Source organism: Corvus brachyrhynchos, unplaced genomic scaffold (genome assembly GCF_000691975.1).
Source record: "Corvus brachyrhynchos isolate BGI_N302 unplaced genomic scaffold, ASM69197v1 scaffold115, whole genome shotgun sequence".
Taxonomy (NCBI): domain Eukaryota; kingdom Metazoa; phylum Chordata; class Aves; order Passeriformes; family Corvidae; genus Corvus; species Corvus brachyrhynchos.
This window is the reverse complement of record NW_008239553.1, coordinates 21,287,795-21,307,803: the sequence shown is the minus strand read 5'-3', so window position 1 is coordinate 21,307,803 and position 20,009 is coordinate 21,287,795. Positions and strand designations below refer to the sequence as shown.

Genomic DNA, 20,009 nt, shown 5'->3' with positions numbered 1-20,009 from the left:
GTTGTATTGTAAGTTTTCATTATGTCATGGTTTTCTTTCTAGAGCACTTGTTAAGCAGGACATTATACCAAATTACAGGTTTCTTCTGTCATCTTGCCTTCAGAAATCGAAAAACTAAAATTCTGAAATATTTTCTGTGTAGAATATCCCCAGTTCCTGATTTTTCTAATTTTATATGTTTAATAACCAGTTTAACAACATTTAAGTTGGACTTCACAGTTCCCCATAGACGGGAATGTTTAATCTTTTCATATGTCAAAGCTGTAAGTATTAGAACTCACAACCAACCATATTAACATAAGCCTCCTGTGGGCATCTGCAGCTGTTAAAGAGCTGTTTTAGGAGCATCTAAATGTCCTTACCTTGACAGTGTTCATCAGAAGAGTAGGACAGGTGGCTGTAGAAGGTAGCAGCTTCTGTTTCTGCCTTTACTGCAACCAGAAATGTTAGCTGAGCATACTCAAAATAGTGTTTCTCTACTGGAAACTATTGAACAAATTTAAACTGAGAACATATGCCAGAATATGGAGTCTTTATTAATAGTAACTTTGAGTTCAATATGGGAGAATAGAACAAGATAAACTTTCTTTATGCCCCATGCTATAGATCAAGAGAGTTTTCTGAATAATAGTAAAGAAAAATACACTAAGTTTCAAGTTAAATGCACAACACTCATTGTTCTAAACAGCAGAAAGCGGAACATTTTAAAAATCTTTTATCTGGATGAAATAGGTATTTTTGAATGAGGCAAATAAATGTCAGAAGCTTATCCACATCCCTTGTATTAAAGAGCTTGGACACATTACTGAAGGACATGGCAGAGTTACCAGAATTCAGCTGACACTCAAGAGTTTACAGAGTCTGAGGCATTGAATGTAGAGTCTAAATTATCAATGGTCTATGTAGAAACTGTCCCCACAGTGAAAAGAAGCAAGGGCAGTTTTCTTCATTCTTTTCACAAGTCACTCCATTAATTTATGTAGATTATTTTGTTTTCATGTGCAAGTATGAGATCTTATTTACATCATTATTTAGCTAGGAGTTTTCAGTGTAAATTAATTTCTAATATACAAGGTGTTTGTAATGTTTGTAAAACACTAGGGCTAAGTTATTCCAGTCAAGAGAAGGTTTCAGTGGTACTGAGTGATGGAAAGATTGTCTGTAGAGAACAAGTTCTATCCATTTTAGACTTGAGGGTACAAAAAAGTGTATATGAGCTTGCAGAAGAATGTTAGACTTGATGAGCAAGTATATGACTGAGCTTGTCAGTTGAAGCTGAATTCTTTTTAGTGTGAAAATGGTATGAAATGTCTGTTTCCAGAGGGAACATACTACTGGTGTTAAGTGGGCCCTCCTTAAAGATATGGGCAACTAGTTTTCAACAGTCACAGCATGGACCCAGTAAAGTTGTGTGTTAGTGTAGTTTGTCTGTTCTTCTAAAAATATAATTAGGGCATCATGGTCTTTGGTAAGTGTATTTATAGGTAGTTAAAATCTGACTAATGTTAAAAGTTTCTGGTCTATGACTAGTTGTTACCAGTACAGCCAATACAGAAAACCTTCTGAAGAGGGCACTGATCAGCCATCACACCAACTCAAATGCATGATTTTTAGAAACAGTAATTCTGAAATCTTTTCAGGGAGACATTTACTTTAAGGATACTGTTTTGTAAAATTTTACTTAGCTAAAAATAAGATAGATGACTACCAGTATTGTGTGTCACTTGAATTTTTCTTAGTCGTTTAGAATTGGTTTAACTCCATTCTTCCAAATCCTCTGAATGGAAGATGTTGTAATGGGAGCTTCTGCTCATTCATTTTGCATATTTTGATGAGTGTATGGGTCTTAAGTTCAGCAGTCTACGTGCTAAGCAGTTCAGCCTGCATGGATTCTCATCTCTCTCTCTCTCTTTGGCAATTAAGTTTTCAAAGTATTTCTTGGTAAGTTTTCTTGTTTAAATGTGGAGGTTTTTTCATGTTTTCAGTTTACATATGAAGAAAGTGAGCAAACATTTAGGTTTAGCAATAATTTGTATGTTAGGATCCTACAGTGGCTGTATTTTTCCACCCTTTTCTCTTAGAACTTACACATTATAGAGCCCAACTTATTTCAAGTATTGTAACTGTGTTTTGTTTCTTTTTTCTTCTACTTGCAGGCATTTCTGTTGCCGATATGTGAAGCAGCTGCCATGAGGAAGGTGGTGAAGGTGTATCAGGAATGGATTCAGCAAGAAGACAAACCTTTATTTATGAAAGAACCTGAAGAAATAATGCAGTGCACAACTGTAGATTGTGATGAAAATGTTGACCATAATTCATCAGAGAAAGGAAAAGAAAGAGAAGAGGTAAAATATTGTTGGTTAATATTTGTGCATTAATATGCCAGTAGACAGAGAAGTGGCTTCCTTGATAGTTTACATGGTTTACTTTGATGTCAGAGCATTTCTGGGGAAAATCAATGGTAAAACACTGTATGAATGAGCTACCAATTTTATCCATTTTCTGTAGCTTTTTAATGGGCTTAGTTCAATTTAAAATTTTATATCATTTTATGAACTATTTTCGAGATGTGGATTATACAGTATGCCACCTTTCAACTGTGTAAAAATTATATACAAATAAAAGGATGACAAAAATAGTACTTACTTGATTCAGGTACTTTAAGATAATTGCTACAAGCCTCATGAAATATTGTTGTGTCTTAGGTGCATTTGCCTGCCGTTGTCTATTATTATATCCTTTTTCCTTTAATATAAAGCCAAAATTCTTGTCTAAATATCTGTGGAATTTTAAGAAAAAATATTTTTCAGGAAAAAGGGATGAACTCCAGTCATGTTCGAAATTCAAACTGGACAAGAAATGGGTGTTATGAAGACACTTTGCATAAAACATCTGAAATTGATACTGAAGAGCAAAATGTACGAGCTGGAGTGCAGTCAATATTGCAGGTATGAAACAGATTTGATACCTAATTTTTTCTAAATTATCTATCTAAAATTACCTAAAATACTTGTTATCAGCACATAAAAAGTGGAATGTAGTGCAATACTTCTGCCAGGGAATCCATGCATCGCTAAAGCATCTCTAAATTTTAAAATTATTTTCTAAAATGTAACAATTATGATGATAAATGTTAGACTAATGACAGTGGTTCACTAAATCTTTATTGACCTTAAGTAGGACAATGTATAGACCAGTATTGGATAACACACACACACAAAAAAAAAAATCTGCTAATTTTGCATCAGAACATGCATTCTGCTCTGCATTATATTACAGAAAAAATAATCCTTATGTGACTTCAATATCTTCAAATAATTCTAATTAAGTGTTTTGTAAGAATGTTTAGAGGCTTTTTTCTTTTACACTACTAGTCACAAAACCCAAAACATCCGATCCTGTAGTTTTTGTAGTCTGATTAATAAGGTGTACAGGGATATTTTTTCATCTTTTTCTGAATTTGCAGCACGTTTGAAAAATTTGATGAGAGACCATAACTCTGCAGTGATATCATTAAGGAAAGCAAGAGTTGGAGTTGCACCCTAACAGAAGTTTTTTCATTGCTTCTAAGAAGTTTGACAGGGTAGAAATTGTGTTAATTTCAAATGTTAAGCAAAATGCTTCACTGATGTTGAGGCTATAGAAAATCAAGAGGGTATAATTTGAGGGTATTTGAAATGCTCTTACGGTTAAATGAAGTGTGTGCATTTTATGTATATGTGTGTGTACGTGCATTCATATAGGTGCATATATGACTCTAGCCCCCATAATACTCTTTTATGCAGCAGAAAATTGATTCTGAACTAAATAAAATAGACATGTGCATTTGCCACTTTATTGTGTGCACTTCTGCTGTGTGTGACCATGCTAAGTAAAACTCATTTTTACTACAGCTTGAATGATTTTCTGAATAGGGTTTTCTTTTGTGCTGTACGCTGTTACATATATAAATTAACTTTGTAATTGACATCACTTTTAAATTCAAATATGTTACAATAACTTAAGCTTCATAATCTTTGTTTTCAACAACTTTTTAGAATATAAAGTGTTACTGAGAAAAGAAGTACGAGGTGTCTTGGTTTGCAGTATACTGCTAAGGCTTACGCTTCTGACAATGTCTTGAAGACTATTCACGTTGAAGTTTTTTTAGACAAAGGTTCATTTGACTACCAAATATCTTTTTTTTTTTTTAGCCTGAAACAGAGTCAAGACATCATTCTAAGACAGTACCATGTCTCAGTTTGAGAGATTTCCTGACCTGGAACCACGTTTGATTTTTCTCTGTGAATCAATAATCCAAGACTTCTGTCTTGAGTTTTTTTCCCATTTAATGCTTCCATAGACTTATTTCTAGGCACTTAGTGTAGGTTAGGTTCATTAGTTGAGGCTAGTGAATGTAAACCTGCATACTAATAGCTTTTAATTATTAAAAATCCAAGGCTGTCAGTAGAGGGAAATTATGACTTTAGTACCAATGACTTCCTGTACATGTAGATTAGAAAAGACACAAAAATACTTGAAAATCTAGACCTGAGATTCAAGTGCTTTCTAAACTTTTTTCATATTTCATAAAAATATAGTAACACTTCAGTAGCTGCTTCTCTAGCTCCTACAATGTCCTTGCCTACTTTTTTTTCCATAATTTTCATTCTGAAGGCCCTAATTCACTGTCCACTGAAGTCAGTCACTTTGGGGAATGTGTCCTGTTTCCTGCTTTTGGTAAGCCTCACTGATCCCAGTGGGATGAATGCTTTAGTTTCTCAGAACATAATACAGGCCGTGTCATGCTGAAACACATGCTGTGTACCAGGAGTATTTCAAGTAGTTCAGCATATATTGTACTAGTCAGTTCCTGGCTTACAGGTGGAACTTTTGTGCAGTGGATTTCTTACTGGGACATTTTTGTCCATCATATTAAACTAATCATATTGAGTAGTCTGTTGTACCATCTGTCTATGAGAACAAAAATATACAAATAGATTTTGTAGAAAAAATGGGAAAAAGATCAGTCTCTTTGTTGCTTAATCATACTGCAAACTAACATATTTAAACATACACTTCCGTGTGCATACACAACCTTTTCTGATAAAGATTTTCTGTTATAGATTTTTTTCTTCCTGGTTCTGTCAACTGAATTGCTGAAAACATCAAAGTGCTTCAGTCTCATAACATCCACTCTTTTCTGCTTGCAGGTTTTTATAATAAATTCTTCAAATATATTTTTTCTTGAACCTGCAAATGAATTTAAAGCTCTGCTGGATGAACACACTGATATGTGCAAACGCATTCTCAATATCTACCGCCACATGGTAGTCCAAGTGACTATGGACAAGAAGACATGGTAAAATTATAATGCTTTTATCTTAGATTATTAGTTCACAACACAAATGTGAAAATTTACTTGGTAGTAAACACAGTAGAGCAGTACTGGTTATATGAACCAGTTCCTCTAAATCAGGAAGTACATGAACTTGAACATCACAGACAACTTAGCACAGGGGAGGTTATCTGCTTTCTTAAAGCCTCTAGTAAGCTCCTAGTTAATTTGTGGCAGCTTAGCCCTCAGTGCAAAAAAGGACTAAGCTGGGGATATATAGGCTGCTATTAAGGAGCTACTGATGATTTTTTCCAGGGCATTTTACTCATGTATCAAAGCATTAAAATATGAAAACATACGAAGTTTCACAGCCTTATTTAAAAATAAACAAATAAACCCAGATAAGCATGGATAACTATTACAATCAGGCGTGTGTTGTTCTTGACCTGTAACTGTATACAGGAGTCTGTGTACTGTGTAACTGTGTTGTTCCTATCCAGTGCTTACAGTGCCTAGCAGGTACAAGGGACCCTGCTTTAAAGGAATTTCTATCATTTCCCACTCTTCTAAATAGTAGTCTGTAATCAGGTGGTATTTGCCACCATTCTCCATTACAAGGAAGAAGTAGCAAGGGGGTTTCAAATGTCCGATTTATTCAATTTTAACTTGACTTGTATTCAATCTGTCAGTAGTATTTCCTGAACTCTGAGTAAGTACAACTGGCACCATCTGTCATGTGAAGCTTGTCTCCTCTTCTGAGGAGCCAGTCAAGCTAGCCACTGGGAAATTTGGGAGTGATAATAGAAAACAGATTCTACTAGGTTGGTATTTTCTTTCTCAGTTTCACATCAATGTAAAGAGGTGACTCTAGACCACGATGGAAAAGATTGTGCCACATGAAATAATTGATGATGTTAATGATAATGTAAAATTGCCAAAACCTGTAATACATAGGAGGAAAAAGCTCAGATTGAAAATACATTTAAAACTTTGCCTCTAATTTCAGGCCATTGAAGGTGGTAGCAGTTGAATGACTTGGAAGAGGGTATTAGAGGGCCACAGGGATTCCTCACTCTTAAGTGTGAAAAAAGATTGGAATAATTTCTTTTGCAAGAACCAAGTTAGGCCCTTTGTAATCATTATTTCCTTTTTGGAATGTGTTTGAGCAAATCAGGCTTGATTATTACCTTTAAAAATACCTTGGTATATACAGAAGAATAACAAAATTATAACTCTAAGTTTAATACTGTTTTGCAGGGAACAGATGCTACTTGTGCTGCTCAGGGTGACCGAATCTGTGCTGAAAATACCACCCCAAACTTTCTTGCAATATCAAGGAAGAAAAAACTCCACTTTAGCTGGAAGACTTGCAGGACCTCTTTTCCAGGCAAGTAAACATAAATTCACTTTAATTAATTCAGCCTAATTTTCATGAATACATTAGATACAGCAACCACTGTTGGCTGATACATTACCCAGATAATGTGAGTGGTGTGGGTCAAAGAGCTGGTCACATTTGTTACTTTCTGTCCTATATTTTAGTGACACTGTGACTACAGTATTTGAGGTACTGTAAAATTCAATAATTGCTGTTCTTTAGTTGAGTTGGAGTAACTGGCAAGGATAACTGGCAGTGTGTGCAGTTTTAGCTTGCTTCCGTAGCAAAATTAGCTCAAGTCGGCATGAAGTCTTCTGTGGAATCCCTGCCTAATCGATGGATTTTTTTTATTTCTTAGAGAACTCTGTAATTCCTCACAAAAAGCTGTAGCAAATCCTTTCAAAGCTTTTAGTTGCAAAGTGCCATTTGGTGGGTTCTCAGTGACTAGGATCTGTAGAGCCTCCAGTTTCTTTAGTGGAACAAAAAAGAATACAGAAGATAATGAGTCAAAGCAGTTGTTCTGTATGTAAGTCAGAACCCTGTGTTAACACTTGATAATTCATTAAAAATCTGTGTGTACTGGTGAGGAAAAGAATGTTGGGACTACAATGAAATTTCTGTGGCAGTTTGAAGTTTCCTTTTAAATAGTAACATTTGAATGTTGTCAACTTATGTTCACAATCCAACTTTTCTCTGTTCTTTTAGACTCTTATAGTAGCTTGGATCAAAGCAAATCTAAATGTGTACATTTCTCGAGAACTTTGGGATGACTTGCTGTCTGTAATGTCATCCCTGACGTACTGGGAAGAGCTGGCCACTGAGTGGTCACTGACAATGGAGACACTTACTAAAGTATTAGCTAGAAACTTGTATAGCCTGGACCTCAGTGACCTGCCATTGGATAAATTAAGTGAGCAGAAGCAGAAAAAACACAAAGGCAAAGGTAAGACAACGCTGTATAGACATAATTTGAATTTGAGCTGGTGTAATGAGGTGTTGGGCCCAGGATAATTTTGGTCTTAGCTTTTTTTGTATACCTAATTAGGCATCTATATCACCTGAAATAGCCCTGTTTCTTTAAGGTAAAGCTGCTTTTTAGAACTACCACAAAATCATCACGTTAAGATTCATTTCTGCAAATTGGTGCATATGAAATATAGTTCTTGAAAGTGTGTTGAATTTAAACTAAAATGTTGCACTGTAGTGGGTTATACCTTTATCCTTTTATCAAAGCAATTAAATAGTTGAGTCCCAATCATAACTTCTTGAAAATAAAAAAGGCTATTCATCTGGTGAAAATGAAGCCATTGCAAGCACAATTGGAATATTGGTCGTGAAATGTTAGAAGATTAAATGTGAGGTGAACATAGTTTTGTTTGGCACTAATTGATCACTAGCCCATTGTGAAGACAGTTTTTATTAAGATAACCTTGTGGACTACTGAAGAGAAAGTATAGTTTTAATAATCCATATGAGTGGTACCTGTTTTTGAAATGATTCCTAAAAAATGCATAAAATAGTCTGTAAGACAGAATATGGGGAGAGGAGGTGGCTTATAATGGTGCAGTTCTGGAATTGTTAAGGCACAGGAAGTTTGTCCTCCTTGATAGAGGACTGGATTGAAAATTGCAAAGCCTGGATTCTTTTCTCAGTTTGGAGACAGACCTTCTGCATGTGACCATTAGAAGTCACTTTGGTTCCACTTTTGTAAAACATGGATAATGATAATATTCTGCTTTAAAAAGTGCATTGTGATCTAATAATGAGAGGCAGGATTATATTTAGGGTGAGTAATAAAGATGTAAAACCATGTAATTTTTAGTCTACTTTTTATCTCTCTCTGTTCTGATTGATGTGGTTCTCCAGTCAAACCTGAGGGAAGGTAATTCCTAGTGCTATCATAGGGTTTGTCATGGAGAAGTAACGTATATGGATTCCTTCTCTTAAAGAGGATGTTGCTACAAGCTTTTTTTTTGCTAAAACATTTCACATGCTTCTATGCCTCATCTTAAGCAGTCATCATTCACAGTTTTGGTTTGGTTTTTTGCTGTGTGACAACTGGAAATACATTTCTCTGTAGTCAACCTTGAGAGGTTGTTCCAGACCATGCATTATTTGTTTTCCTGTACTACACAGCTTTCTTCTTTTTCTTACTAAAAAAACACAGGTTAAACAAAACAAAAAACCCAAACAAACAAACAAAAAACCCAACAAAAATGAAACAAAAAATGGCAGTCTGATATAGGATAAGAATGTGTAGTAAGAACGTGTACAGTTATTTGAATATATGCTTTAAAAAGCATGTTGAATCATCTGAGCCAAATGAGAAAAGTTTATGTTAACCTTCAGTGACAGAGTTTCAGAGAAAGCCTCCATTGCTAAATGTGAGTTGCAGAGTCAAGTCCAGCTTTAGAATTAATAGATATCATACAAATTATGCCAAATTTCTTTGTCCTTGTTTGTTTGCTAATAATAATGAACATGTTGGACTAGGGCTCTCTTTTTCCAAAAAGATGCCCCTTTAATGATTGTAATTGTGTCAGTTTGGATTATTAATGAGCTCAGTCTGGATAAGGAAATACATTGCAAATATTCTTCACTTCTTTTTTTGTGTCTAGCTGTTTTTGATAGCTTCTCATATGAGCTTTACTTACTTCAATGTAAATATCAAATCTGATTTGTTACATCTTAATCTTACTATAGGATTTTCTGTCAATTTCTGAAGAGCCCTGTTCTCTGAGCCCATCGTCAAATTTTTTTTCCTTTTGCATTTTGTGTAAAATTATGCTATCATTATTTCATATTCCTCAATGTTGCAAAATTATTTGGAAACCCCCCCCCAATATTAATGTTTTGAAATGTATGACTTTGTGTGTCTTATCTGGTAGGAACAGCAAAGAAAAAGTTACATATATTATCAGACTACAACCTTTGTAAGCTCCTTTTTTCAGAAAAGAAAATTACAGTGGTTTAATAGCACCAACATTTCTGAAAAAGTTTGGGTATCCCTCAGTGTTAGTGCTGGCTTAGCTTTTGAATTCATGCTCGCTTTGGTAACTTAATTTAAAGCTTTAAAATTGTTTGGAAGAGCACATCTACAATCATCTGGTGATAGCAGAATAGAAGTGAATAGATTTGCAATTTTATTTTTGCAGGAGTTGGGCATGAATTCCCAAAGTCTTCTGTTGATAAGTCCTTTTCTAGAGGCTGGAGCCGTGATCAGCCTGGACAAGCACCAATGAGACAACGCAGTGCTACAACCACTGGCTCTCCAGGAACAGAAAAGGCAAGGAGCATAGTACGGCAGAAAACAGTTGGTAAGTATCTGTAAGAGCTGATAAAAATTACATTTGAGAAAGGGTAAGGAATTGATTACTGATTTCTATAGCAGTATGGATAGCTTCTTTCCACAATGGTATACTATCTATAATGATTTACACATTAGTTAAATGTGTAAATTACGCAGCCCTATGTGCTTTGAGGGTAGCTGAATAGCTTGTGGTTACTAGAATTACAGTTACTGCAAATGAAAGTAATGCAGTTGCTGTATTAATTCTTAATGAGTCTGATCACGTGCTTAAGCTGGATTGGGAAATAATACTGTTGTGTATATATGAAGGAGAAAAAAGCTGGAATGGTTTGAGCAATGGTGCTGGTAGGTGGGTAAGAGAAGGTTTCTTAAGTATGTGTTTTCATAAACTGCAGAAGATGGGTTGAGTATTCTCAAACTGTGCAAAGGAAACTGGGAAAAATATGTGTAAGTCTGCATAGGTTGTAAAATGTGCTGTCTTTTACTATACCCTGAATATTGCAATAATGAAAGATTGACACAGATGTGTGCAATTCTCCATTTCTGAAGTCACCTGTTTCTGAATTTTATTACTTGCAGATACTCTTTGCTGTGTTACAAATGAGTTATGCTGAACAATGCTTTAGGTGAACTCCTCAAAAGAAGACTCATTTATGTTCATATGATTTTCTTAGACTATGTTAACAGGAACTGAACTACAAATTTCTTTACTCTGTTGTCTCATCTTGATGATCTCAGTGCTATTGCTTATGTGAAGGAAAATTAAGCTGATTCTAATTTTGTATTTAAAAGAAGAACCTTCTAAGGAATATCTCTTACATTTTTACTATCTTTATGGTAGTAGTAGCTTTGGTCATTGTGTGTTGTGTGTTCACTGATACTTCTTGGAAGTAGGTACATTCTGACACAGTTTTAAAAATTTGGGATGTATATTGGCAGTTGAATATGTAATTGTGCTAGCGTTTCAGAAACTGACATTTTCCTTCTTTTTCCAAAAATATTTGAAGATAATTTTTCTAAGTCACAGAGGTTATTTAGACAAAGTTTTTATTTGAATATGCCTCAAAATTCTCCATTTTAAAAAGTTTTTCTCTCCCAAGGCTCCTGTTGATTTGGGAGAATTAATTGTCCTCCAAGGCATACAGAAATGAGAAAAAATGAAGTCCCGATTCCAAAATTTCCTGGGTTTTTTGCACATTCAAATGCTACACAGCTTCTCCTGTATCTCATGCTGACAGCACCTAGTTTTCCTGATGGATCACAGATCCTTTAAATGTAATTTCTGCTTCTCTGTAGATAGTCTGTGATTAACAGTAATGGTGGTTTTGTTTTAAATCTTAATTGTCTTTAAAAGATAAAGCTTATGTTAAAATTTCTCCTTTACAAATTGTTAATATTTCAGATATTCAGAAGGTTATGTTGTTTGGTCAATTTATTAATGATTTTGTTTTGCTGCAATGGAAAAGATGGCTATTTATATGATGTTAGCCTTAAAATGACTGGAATTTATCCTAATCAAGCTTTCTATTGACCTGGTTAGCAGCAAAGTAATCTGATTTTAGTTTCACTGCACTTTAGCTTCCATGGTTTTGTTTCTTTCCTCCAATTATCTTACATATTTGATATTAATAAGCCAAGTTTGCATCACTGCAACCAGTTAAAATTTCAACTGTATTTGTGTTGCAAAATACCAACTGTGGACAAGCATCCCAGCATTGCTAGGATGATTTTAAAAGATGGTAAGTCCAAAAAGAGTTGCCAGAACTAGAATCCCAAACTTCAGTTTTTTTAAATGTTAATGAGCAAAATGTTACAAAATGTTACATATATCTTAACTGCCTGCAAACGGTTGTTTGTTATTGCCTCTCAGGTCTGCCAAGAGGGCTGTTCCGCTGCTTCTTAATCTGTGCCAGTAATTCAGGGTCAAATTACAAAAAAATAGCCACAATAAGTAAAATCTAGAACATTTTGCTGGTCAGATCTTCTCCTTCAGTTTATCACTAGGTCTGCAAGCTAAGTCTGGAATTGAGTCAGACCTTAAATATGTTGCATGATACGTGATATGTATTACATTCCCTTTGATTATGAGTAACATATACTCTTAATATCTGAGTAAGGGGGATGTGCATGTTGAATATTTTATGGTAAGAAAAAGCTGGAGTTTCTTTTTCATCTGTTTTATGTTGTACACATTTTGTGTACATCTTTGCACCTCTATTTTTTGAGTCATCATCATGCCAGCACACATTTATTGCTGCACCAAATATGTGTGTGTGCGTGTTACTCAAATAAAAATCACAGCTTTTTTGATATGCAGTGTGTACATTTTTAGCCTGAACTTATGTAAAGTGATTTTTTGGAAAGGGCCTTTAAACACAGTATGCATATGGGTTGAAAAATCTGTAAGGTTAGATAGAGGAGTTTAGGCAGGTTCTAGTCCTATAAAAATACTGTATCAGAAAGAATTTACTTACCTATTATTCTGCTTTTGTATAGACAGTAGTGGAAGATTATAAACTATCAAATATCTACGTGTTCTGATATTGTCTGCCTCCACTCAACTGTTTAATTGAATGTAATATGGTGTAAAAAAAATCTAGTCAAATTAAAAGGGACACTTTATGTTAAGATTTATAATCAACACAGTATCCAATATCAAGAACTTGATTTATTTAGGATAATTTAGGCTGGAAAAGTTCCTTAACATTTACTATGTAGTTTTTATTTTTTCTCTTGCCTTCATTCACTGTAAGATTCCCAGTGATGAATGTAATGCATCTAACTATAACTGTATCCTGAATTTTATTACTGTATCTCTTAAACTGACTCTAAAGCTTTACACGTAACTGCCTTTTTTAAAAAAATAGTTTCTGTCATATAAAGTTTACTAGAGCATTGCTTCAGTCTTAAAAGATCTGTCTTTCTGAATTGTTTTTTCAAACTGAATTTAAGACTCCACTTAAGTTGTGCTGCATTTGTCAAATGTATTTTCTGCTCTGTGTGACCTCCAGGTTATCTGCATGTGTTTATTAGCAACAATTCTTTAACCTGGTTTAGAAGTGTGATGTGCTCAACTTTCACTGCACTCTATTCACATACATTTGATTGCCATGCAGATCAGGAGCACTAAGATTCTAAGTCTATATTCCATGTTGTTTTGAAAATACACATATAGAGAGAAAAGTTCAGACTAATTAAGTATTGCACTGAAAATATTTATGTAAGATACTCTGAAATTTCCTTAAAGAATTTTATCAACAATAATTTTATCTCCAATAATTTTTTTAAAAGTTAGCAAATTTACAGCAGTTTGAAAGGAAGCTGCTTGAAGCAACGAATATTACTTTTTGAAGACCTTCAGTGTACCTTGAGGTTGAATGCAGTATCAGTATAACCTTGATTGTAATACCACAATTCTTATGTATGTTTTGTATTCTGTAGGAATGTTGGCAGGATGTGAGATATGAAAAGGTGAATTAACCTTAGTTTAGCAAGATTTACCCAGTATCAATTAAAAGCCAGGCCCCATGGATAAAACAATTTAATGCTTTTCATTGTCAAACCATTTCACTTCAGTCATTTCATTTTTAATGTGGAGCTATAACAAGCTTTATTGCAAATTTCTCTACACAGAACTGATCATTTTCTCCTTATGATTTTGAATCTCTTCTGGAGAAGATGAATTCAAGAGTATGGGTATTTCTATAATACAGAGATGCATTTTCAGGATAAAATCAAAGGAAATTAGAAAAATGCAAATGTAGTACAAGTTACTTTTTCTGTTTAAAAAAAATCAAATCCAGAGTGCGTGCGGAGTAACTTTAACTTTGATTTTTCAACCCCTGATGCAGTAGGAAAATGTGTTAATTACCTTATTGATTTCAAATGCAAAATCTCTGTAATCCTCATAATAAAGGCATTGTTGCTGCTTTACATAAAAGTTGAAAACTCAGAATGTCTTATGTGTCCACTGATTTTTTTCTTTCTTACAGCTCTGCCAATATCTGCCGTGCTGAAACGTTTTAATTTTTGAATTTTCTTCCTTTTTATCTTTGTTTTCTCTGTTGCTGCTTTTTCTGTGACACAAGCCTTTCATTATAGTCACTCTTCTTTTTTCCTTCCCCACTTCTTTCTTTTCCTTTTTAAAGCCATGAGAAGCCGATCCATTGGTGAATGTGCTCTGCCATCGGCCTATATACGCAGTGCTAAAAGTGCTCCTGTTCTGATCCATACTTCCAAACCCTTCTTGCCTGATATTGTTCTCACTCCCCTTTCTGATGAGCTTTCAGGTAGTGCCACCTCTGCTAATTTCTGCACCCCCTTTATCACTTTTTTAAACCTTCTGCTTTCAAATTCTGCTAAACCATTAAATTTTTCAAAGTAAAAATACTTTGGGGATGGTGGGAGAGGGGAAGAGATAAAGAATTAATATTTTGAGTTTTGTAAGATACTATGCTATTTTACAATTCATTCTGGAACTGTTAGAAGTTAGTGCTGTGCCAATGTTTACTATCATAAAAGAGAAAATTTGAGAAATCTCTTCACTTTTCCAATTTATTGGTAAGCAGCAATATAATATCTGTCTACCAGAGAGTACAACTAATCTAAAATTTTTATTTTTGATGAGGGAGGGAGGGAAAGGAAGAACTTAATTTTACTTTAGTTTGCCACTTACATATTTCTGTGTAAATTTTTTAATTCAGTGTCATAGACGTGGTGTGAACAACCATGATGATACACTTTAGCTCCAATGAAAAAAGAATATGGTATCATATAATATGCTTTGGAGTGTGACTGGTTTTCATTACTATATAAAACCATGAAAAAAATCTGTAGTGTGGAATTCTCAAGTGTGGTGTTTTGGTATTATGTTCCAAATGATCCATTTTTTAGGATTGTGGCTTTCCTCAACATTCTCTTTCATCCAGCAGGGTGTTTGGCTACAAGTTGGACAGTAGCTTACTTTGGATACTTTTATTTGAACAAATAGATTCAAAAATTAGAATTAGCACAGACTTTAAAAATGCATGTTTTAAGATAATGTAATTTTTCCAAGTATTACATAGGTATAAATTAGTAATGTGTTAAGGCTGACAATCATGTTCTGCCTTTTTATCAATGAGTGGAAAAAAAATTAAAGCACAGTGGGAGGACATAGTCAAAATGGCATACAAATATAAGGACTTCATGACAGTATTTGTTTTATGAAAGATTTTTTTTTCTGTCTCTCCTGCCTGCCTTTGTTACCTGAGAAGTGCCAAGAACTGTATCTTCATAATTGTATTTAGTCATGTGTCATGTGTGACAGAATTCTTGTTGTGAAACAGAAATTTGGTGCCTTAGTATTCAGTCTGAAAACATTAATGGACAATCAGGAAAGAACCCACTCTAGAGAGACCAGACTTTCACAATGAACAGTTACGAAATATTTGAATGCAATTCTTGACACCACAAACAAAATTTAATAAAATAAAAATAATATGTAATAAATTAATAAAAGTATGAGTGCAAAGAGTATCTCTTCTGAGATACAAGTGATTATAACTTAGAGATTTTTCTAGGAATGATACGTGAACAACCTTTTAGAAAATGGGTCCTACCTGGCCATAGCATTGTTGGAAACAGTCAATGCTTAATGGAGACCTTAAGAACACCTACAGAAGGGTTATGAGCTTTCACAGTGGACTATTATTTCATCACATAATTGCTGATACTTAATTATCTTCTCTTAAACAAGGCAAAAGTGCTTTTGTAGTCAGTTTTATCATCCATGTTTCTGAAAAGTCCTGGCTTGCATATTACTTCTAATGTGTCCCAGACCTGATGGCTCTCTTGCTATTATCCTTTATGTTGATAGTCATCCAATAGAAAAACTGTATGACAAATGTAATTATAAAAGTAAAGTGACGTTACAGACCTTTGCACTTCTGACATAGAAAAAGTCCTAGGCCCTTCCTGGTTTTGATGTCTTCTCAAACAGATGGGTGTTGCAGCAGCTTCATGATGTGCCCAAGAATCTTGAACATTGCCAGAAAATTAAAAACCTCTAGTGAAGAAAAGCAAGCTGTTAAAAGTGTTGATGGGGAGGTAGCAGAGAAAGGGAAACACTGTCCACTGGATCAGAGTGCACTTTGCTCTTTTAATTTTCCACATTTTAAATTGTGCTCTCTTTCTTCTTCCTTTTTTTTTTTAAACATGAAGCTTTTTCATTTTCCTTGTCTTTTCTTCTTACATTAAATAATATTATTTTCTGAAAGCCTTCTGTTTCCAGATGTACAGCATGTAATTTGGAAAGTAATCAAATTGTTTCTATCGTAAGTGCGTTCTAGGTAATGAATGATGTTTAGCTAGTTGTGACAGCCCGTCATCTTATTACAGGGTTATATGAATATCCCTGTTATCCAAAATGACTTTACGATCCAACACAGCTTGAAGGAGAGGACATTTCAAATTATTCCAGAATAATAGGATGACTAATATTAAGTTTTTGGAAGTAGTATTCAGCTCCTTTTTAGCTGTAAAACTCATAATTGAAAGGTGGACCCACTGAACACTCGTGAATCTGGACAGGTAGTCTAACAGAAAGCATTCATGACCAAACTTTTACTTTATGTACTGTATATTAATTTTCAAGAGTAAGGCAGAAAACCTGACTATAATTTGTGAGACATAGTATTTCTGCTTGAAGATCAATCAGTAGGTTGATAAAATATATTGCAAAAGTTCAATATTGACATCCAGTCATCTAGTGTCATAGAGGATGCTTTTGCTAAGATTGTAATTCCTTCATGTCGTTTCTGTAACGTTGTATTTCCATGTGCAGAATATTTGCAACTTTTCAAGTAGTATCCAGAAAGTGAAAGTGATTTATGCTTTAAGGTGTTTAGTTAGTAAAGTGATTTGTTACAGTATATTTGTTGCAAATCTGAAATATTTCTAAAAAGAATTTCCTCCAGTCCTACACATGTACAAGATAACTAGTAAAATGATGGTTCATTCTGGAACTGTTGGGGGTTTTCAGGTACAAGACCTGAAATAAAGTGTCAATGAGATGTAGGCAAGATTCCTAGAAGCAGTGGGCAAACTAATTAATTGCAGGTGGGAGATTTTTCCTTATCCACTGGGACTAAAAGAATCAAATATTAACCTGAAAGGGAGATCCATATTATGCCTTTACAACCTTGTTCCCAAATCATTAAGTAATCATTAAGATGAAATATAAAGAAATCATAATTGTAATGTCAGTATGGCTATAATTATTCTTTAATCTCAGAAACTCACAGAATGCCTGTGTTCTTTTAAAAAATCCCCAACAAACTATTGAAAACTCAGAAGCAAAATGTTATTTTTTCTCCACTTCCCAAATTGACTTTGCATGATGAAATAAAAACCTGTCCCAGCATTACACAGGGATCTTCTATTAGCACTCATGCTGTCTTGTCAGAATGTGTCTCTCCATGGGTCTGTATTTTAGCATATTTATCTCACACTTGATGCTGAAAAGCTGCCTTCTCTTTCTGCCTTCTAGCAGCAAAAGGAGAGGCAAGGTTGATTTAGGAAAGTTGTGATTGGCTGAGATTGGCCAGATGTACCAATAGCTTTTCCTTACTGTACCATATGAGGAACCACGGCAATTTTTCTCCTAAGGGTGCGCAGGGTCAGATACCCAGGGTCAGCCTGCTGGCACACAGTTGCAATGTACAAACTCCTTGAGAGTTTATGGTGTCCCAGTCTGACTGTAATACCTGTGTGCAAGGGTGAGCCCTGATTGTAAAAGAAGCAGTTCATTTGGGTTTTTAAGTACTGTCTGTGTTTTCAGTGCTGGTGTTGCAGTAATGTTTTTCATTTCCTTCGTTTCCTCCTGTTCTACAAAAAAGAAATCTTCATTGGCACAAGCACATGTTAGTTTGAAGATGTGTACTTGTATGCGCTTGTCATGAATATGTGAGCACCTAAAATTAATTCTGGATCAACATTGAAATAAACCTAGCTGAATTTATTTCAATGTGTGGAGCTGCTTTCTGTGCATTCTGAGTTCTCTGTCCAATTGTTTTTAACATCCTAGAAGGTCATGATCACTGCATGCATGCACAGCATGGGATTTCTAGGCTGCTGCTTTAGATAAGGTTGAGTTTATAATAGATACAAAAAATGCATACTGAGGGCTCAATCTGAGATCACTGTATCATAGTTGCATGTATTAATCTCATATATATCATCATGCACACTTTTGACCGAATTCTGTGGTCCTTTCTTTGCAGCTGTAAGAAATAGCTTGAGACTATGTTAGCATAAAATCTCTGCCTAAGTCAGTAGGGAGTTTGAAATAACAGTTCCAACTAGAGAGAGACACCATTCGTTTCAGAGGGTGTTAGTTCGTGTAGTTAGTAATAAGTTGAACAAGAGCAATGATGGGACATTTGTTGTTTATCAAAGCTGAAGAGAAAAGGAATAATAGATTGTGTTGTATTCGATGATTTTTCAGTTCATGTTTATTTTCTGAGATAGCTTGGATGTCATTCTCTTTTTCCAATATAGATCTCTCAATTTCCTGTCTAATAGCTTCTTTACAGTTCAGTAAACTTTGCATGAGGTAAAACTTTTACTTCCAAATTTTAACTTCTTTGAAAAATTAAGCATGGAAATAGCATTTTTCATTATCTTGGAACACATATGTTTAGTTAAGTACAACATATCTCATTCCTCTGGTTTATATGTTTTGTTGAGAAGGAGGATATGAGAAAATGCAGCTCCATTTCTAACATTCTCAGAAAAGTGTAAGCAGTTCAAACAGGTTTTAAGGGGACTTCAGATTATATATATAGAGAGATCAATGTAGTAATAATTTGAAATACTTAGTAATATTTGTATATAATATTTAGTAATAATAGAAATATTTTAAAATGTAATTATGCACATAGTTATTTTAGCTGTAACACATAAAAGTTAGGGGAGGGAAAGGGGCTTAAACTTTGTTCTGATATTAAGTAAATTCACCATTGCACTCATGAAGTTAAACCTTCTAGATAGAACAACAAGGTAAGTCTGTTTATTGTGGCAAATAACTCTTGCTGGTGTTCATTTAAGCTATTTACTGTTATTCCTGAGTTTGAAAGCATCTCTACAACTTTTTAAGTAGTAGGTAGTAAAAAATTAGTCTGGGGAATAAAGGATTCTATCAAAAAGAAAGCAACAGAAAATTGAGTAAACTGGTTTCACCTTGCTGTTTAAGTGCTTATCTCATAAAAGGACTACAAGGGATAGCAGTTAGTTGACTTGTCTGTAAGGGATATTTAGTCTTGCCTGCACTGGTGATTTGATAGTATATAGTATTCCTATAACGTAGTAGGAAATCTGAAGAGATGCATGAAGTTTCTTTATTTTTGTGGATAATGTGAAATCAGCTGATACTTCCATACAATTTGTAGGTGATCCATGTTGGAACTGCAGCTTTCATTACAGTTAACTATGGTATGTACTGACACTAACATAGGAAGAGTCTCAACAGAGACAAGGAATCACTAATTTAAATGGTAATAACAAATTCTGGTCTTTTCATAAACAAAAGTGTCTTTACTCTAATGTTAACTGTTGTGAGGCTGCAGGATGTTTTTTGGTATCAGAGTACTTAATTCTGTAATTCTCATAAATGTTACATTTGGCTGAGTAAAACTGGAAGAAGAGAGAGAGGTAAGCCTTCATTAAGTATTTAGTTTCATATTTTGAAGACGAGAGACAAAACATCCTTCTAGGGAAGAAGGGTATATCTTTAAATTGTCCATTTTGTACAGTCATCTTTTCTGTATAGGACCTGCTCTTCCTTGTAATTGAAAAGCTTTAGTCTTTAGGTATACACTATATTGCATATCCCAAAATATTTATAATGGTATGATAGTATTCTTTCTGATATTTAAGTAATTTGTATATATACATATATATATGTTTTTTAATTAATGGTTTGCGACTTCAATAAACAACCCTAATTTTCCAAAAAACATCCTTAT

The 20,009-nt window shown here is 34.3% G+C and overlaps 1 protein-coding gene across 1 annotated transcript in view; it reads left to right on the top strand.

Moving 5' to 3' along the window:
* RALGAPA1 (Ral GTPase activating protein catalytic alpha subunit 1) overlaps window positions 1-20,009 on the top strand; it is a 131,074-nt gene that overhangs the window by 26,102 nt on the left and 84,963 nt on the right. Inside the window, exons 11-17 of the mRNA XM_017741641.1 lie at window positions 2,157-2,345; window positions 2,811-2,948; window positions 5,193-5,341; window positions 6,575-6,704; window positions 7,401-7,638; window positions 9,851-10,012; window positions 14,154-14,294. Of these exons, the coding sequence (XP_017597130.1) occupies window positions 2,157-2,345; window positions 2,811-2,948; window positions 5,193-5,341; window positions 6,575-6,704; window positions 7,401-7,638; window positions 9,851-10,012; window positions 14,154-14,294 (1,147 nt within the window). The remainder of the gene's footprint in view (window positions 1-2,156; window positions 2,346-2,810; window positions 2,949-5,192; window positions 5,342-6,574; window positions 6,705-7,400; window positions 7,639-9,850; window positions 10,013-14,153; window positions 14,295-20,009) is intronic.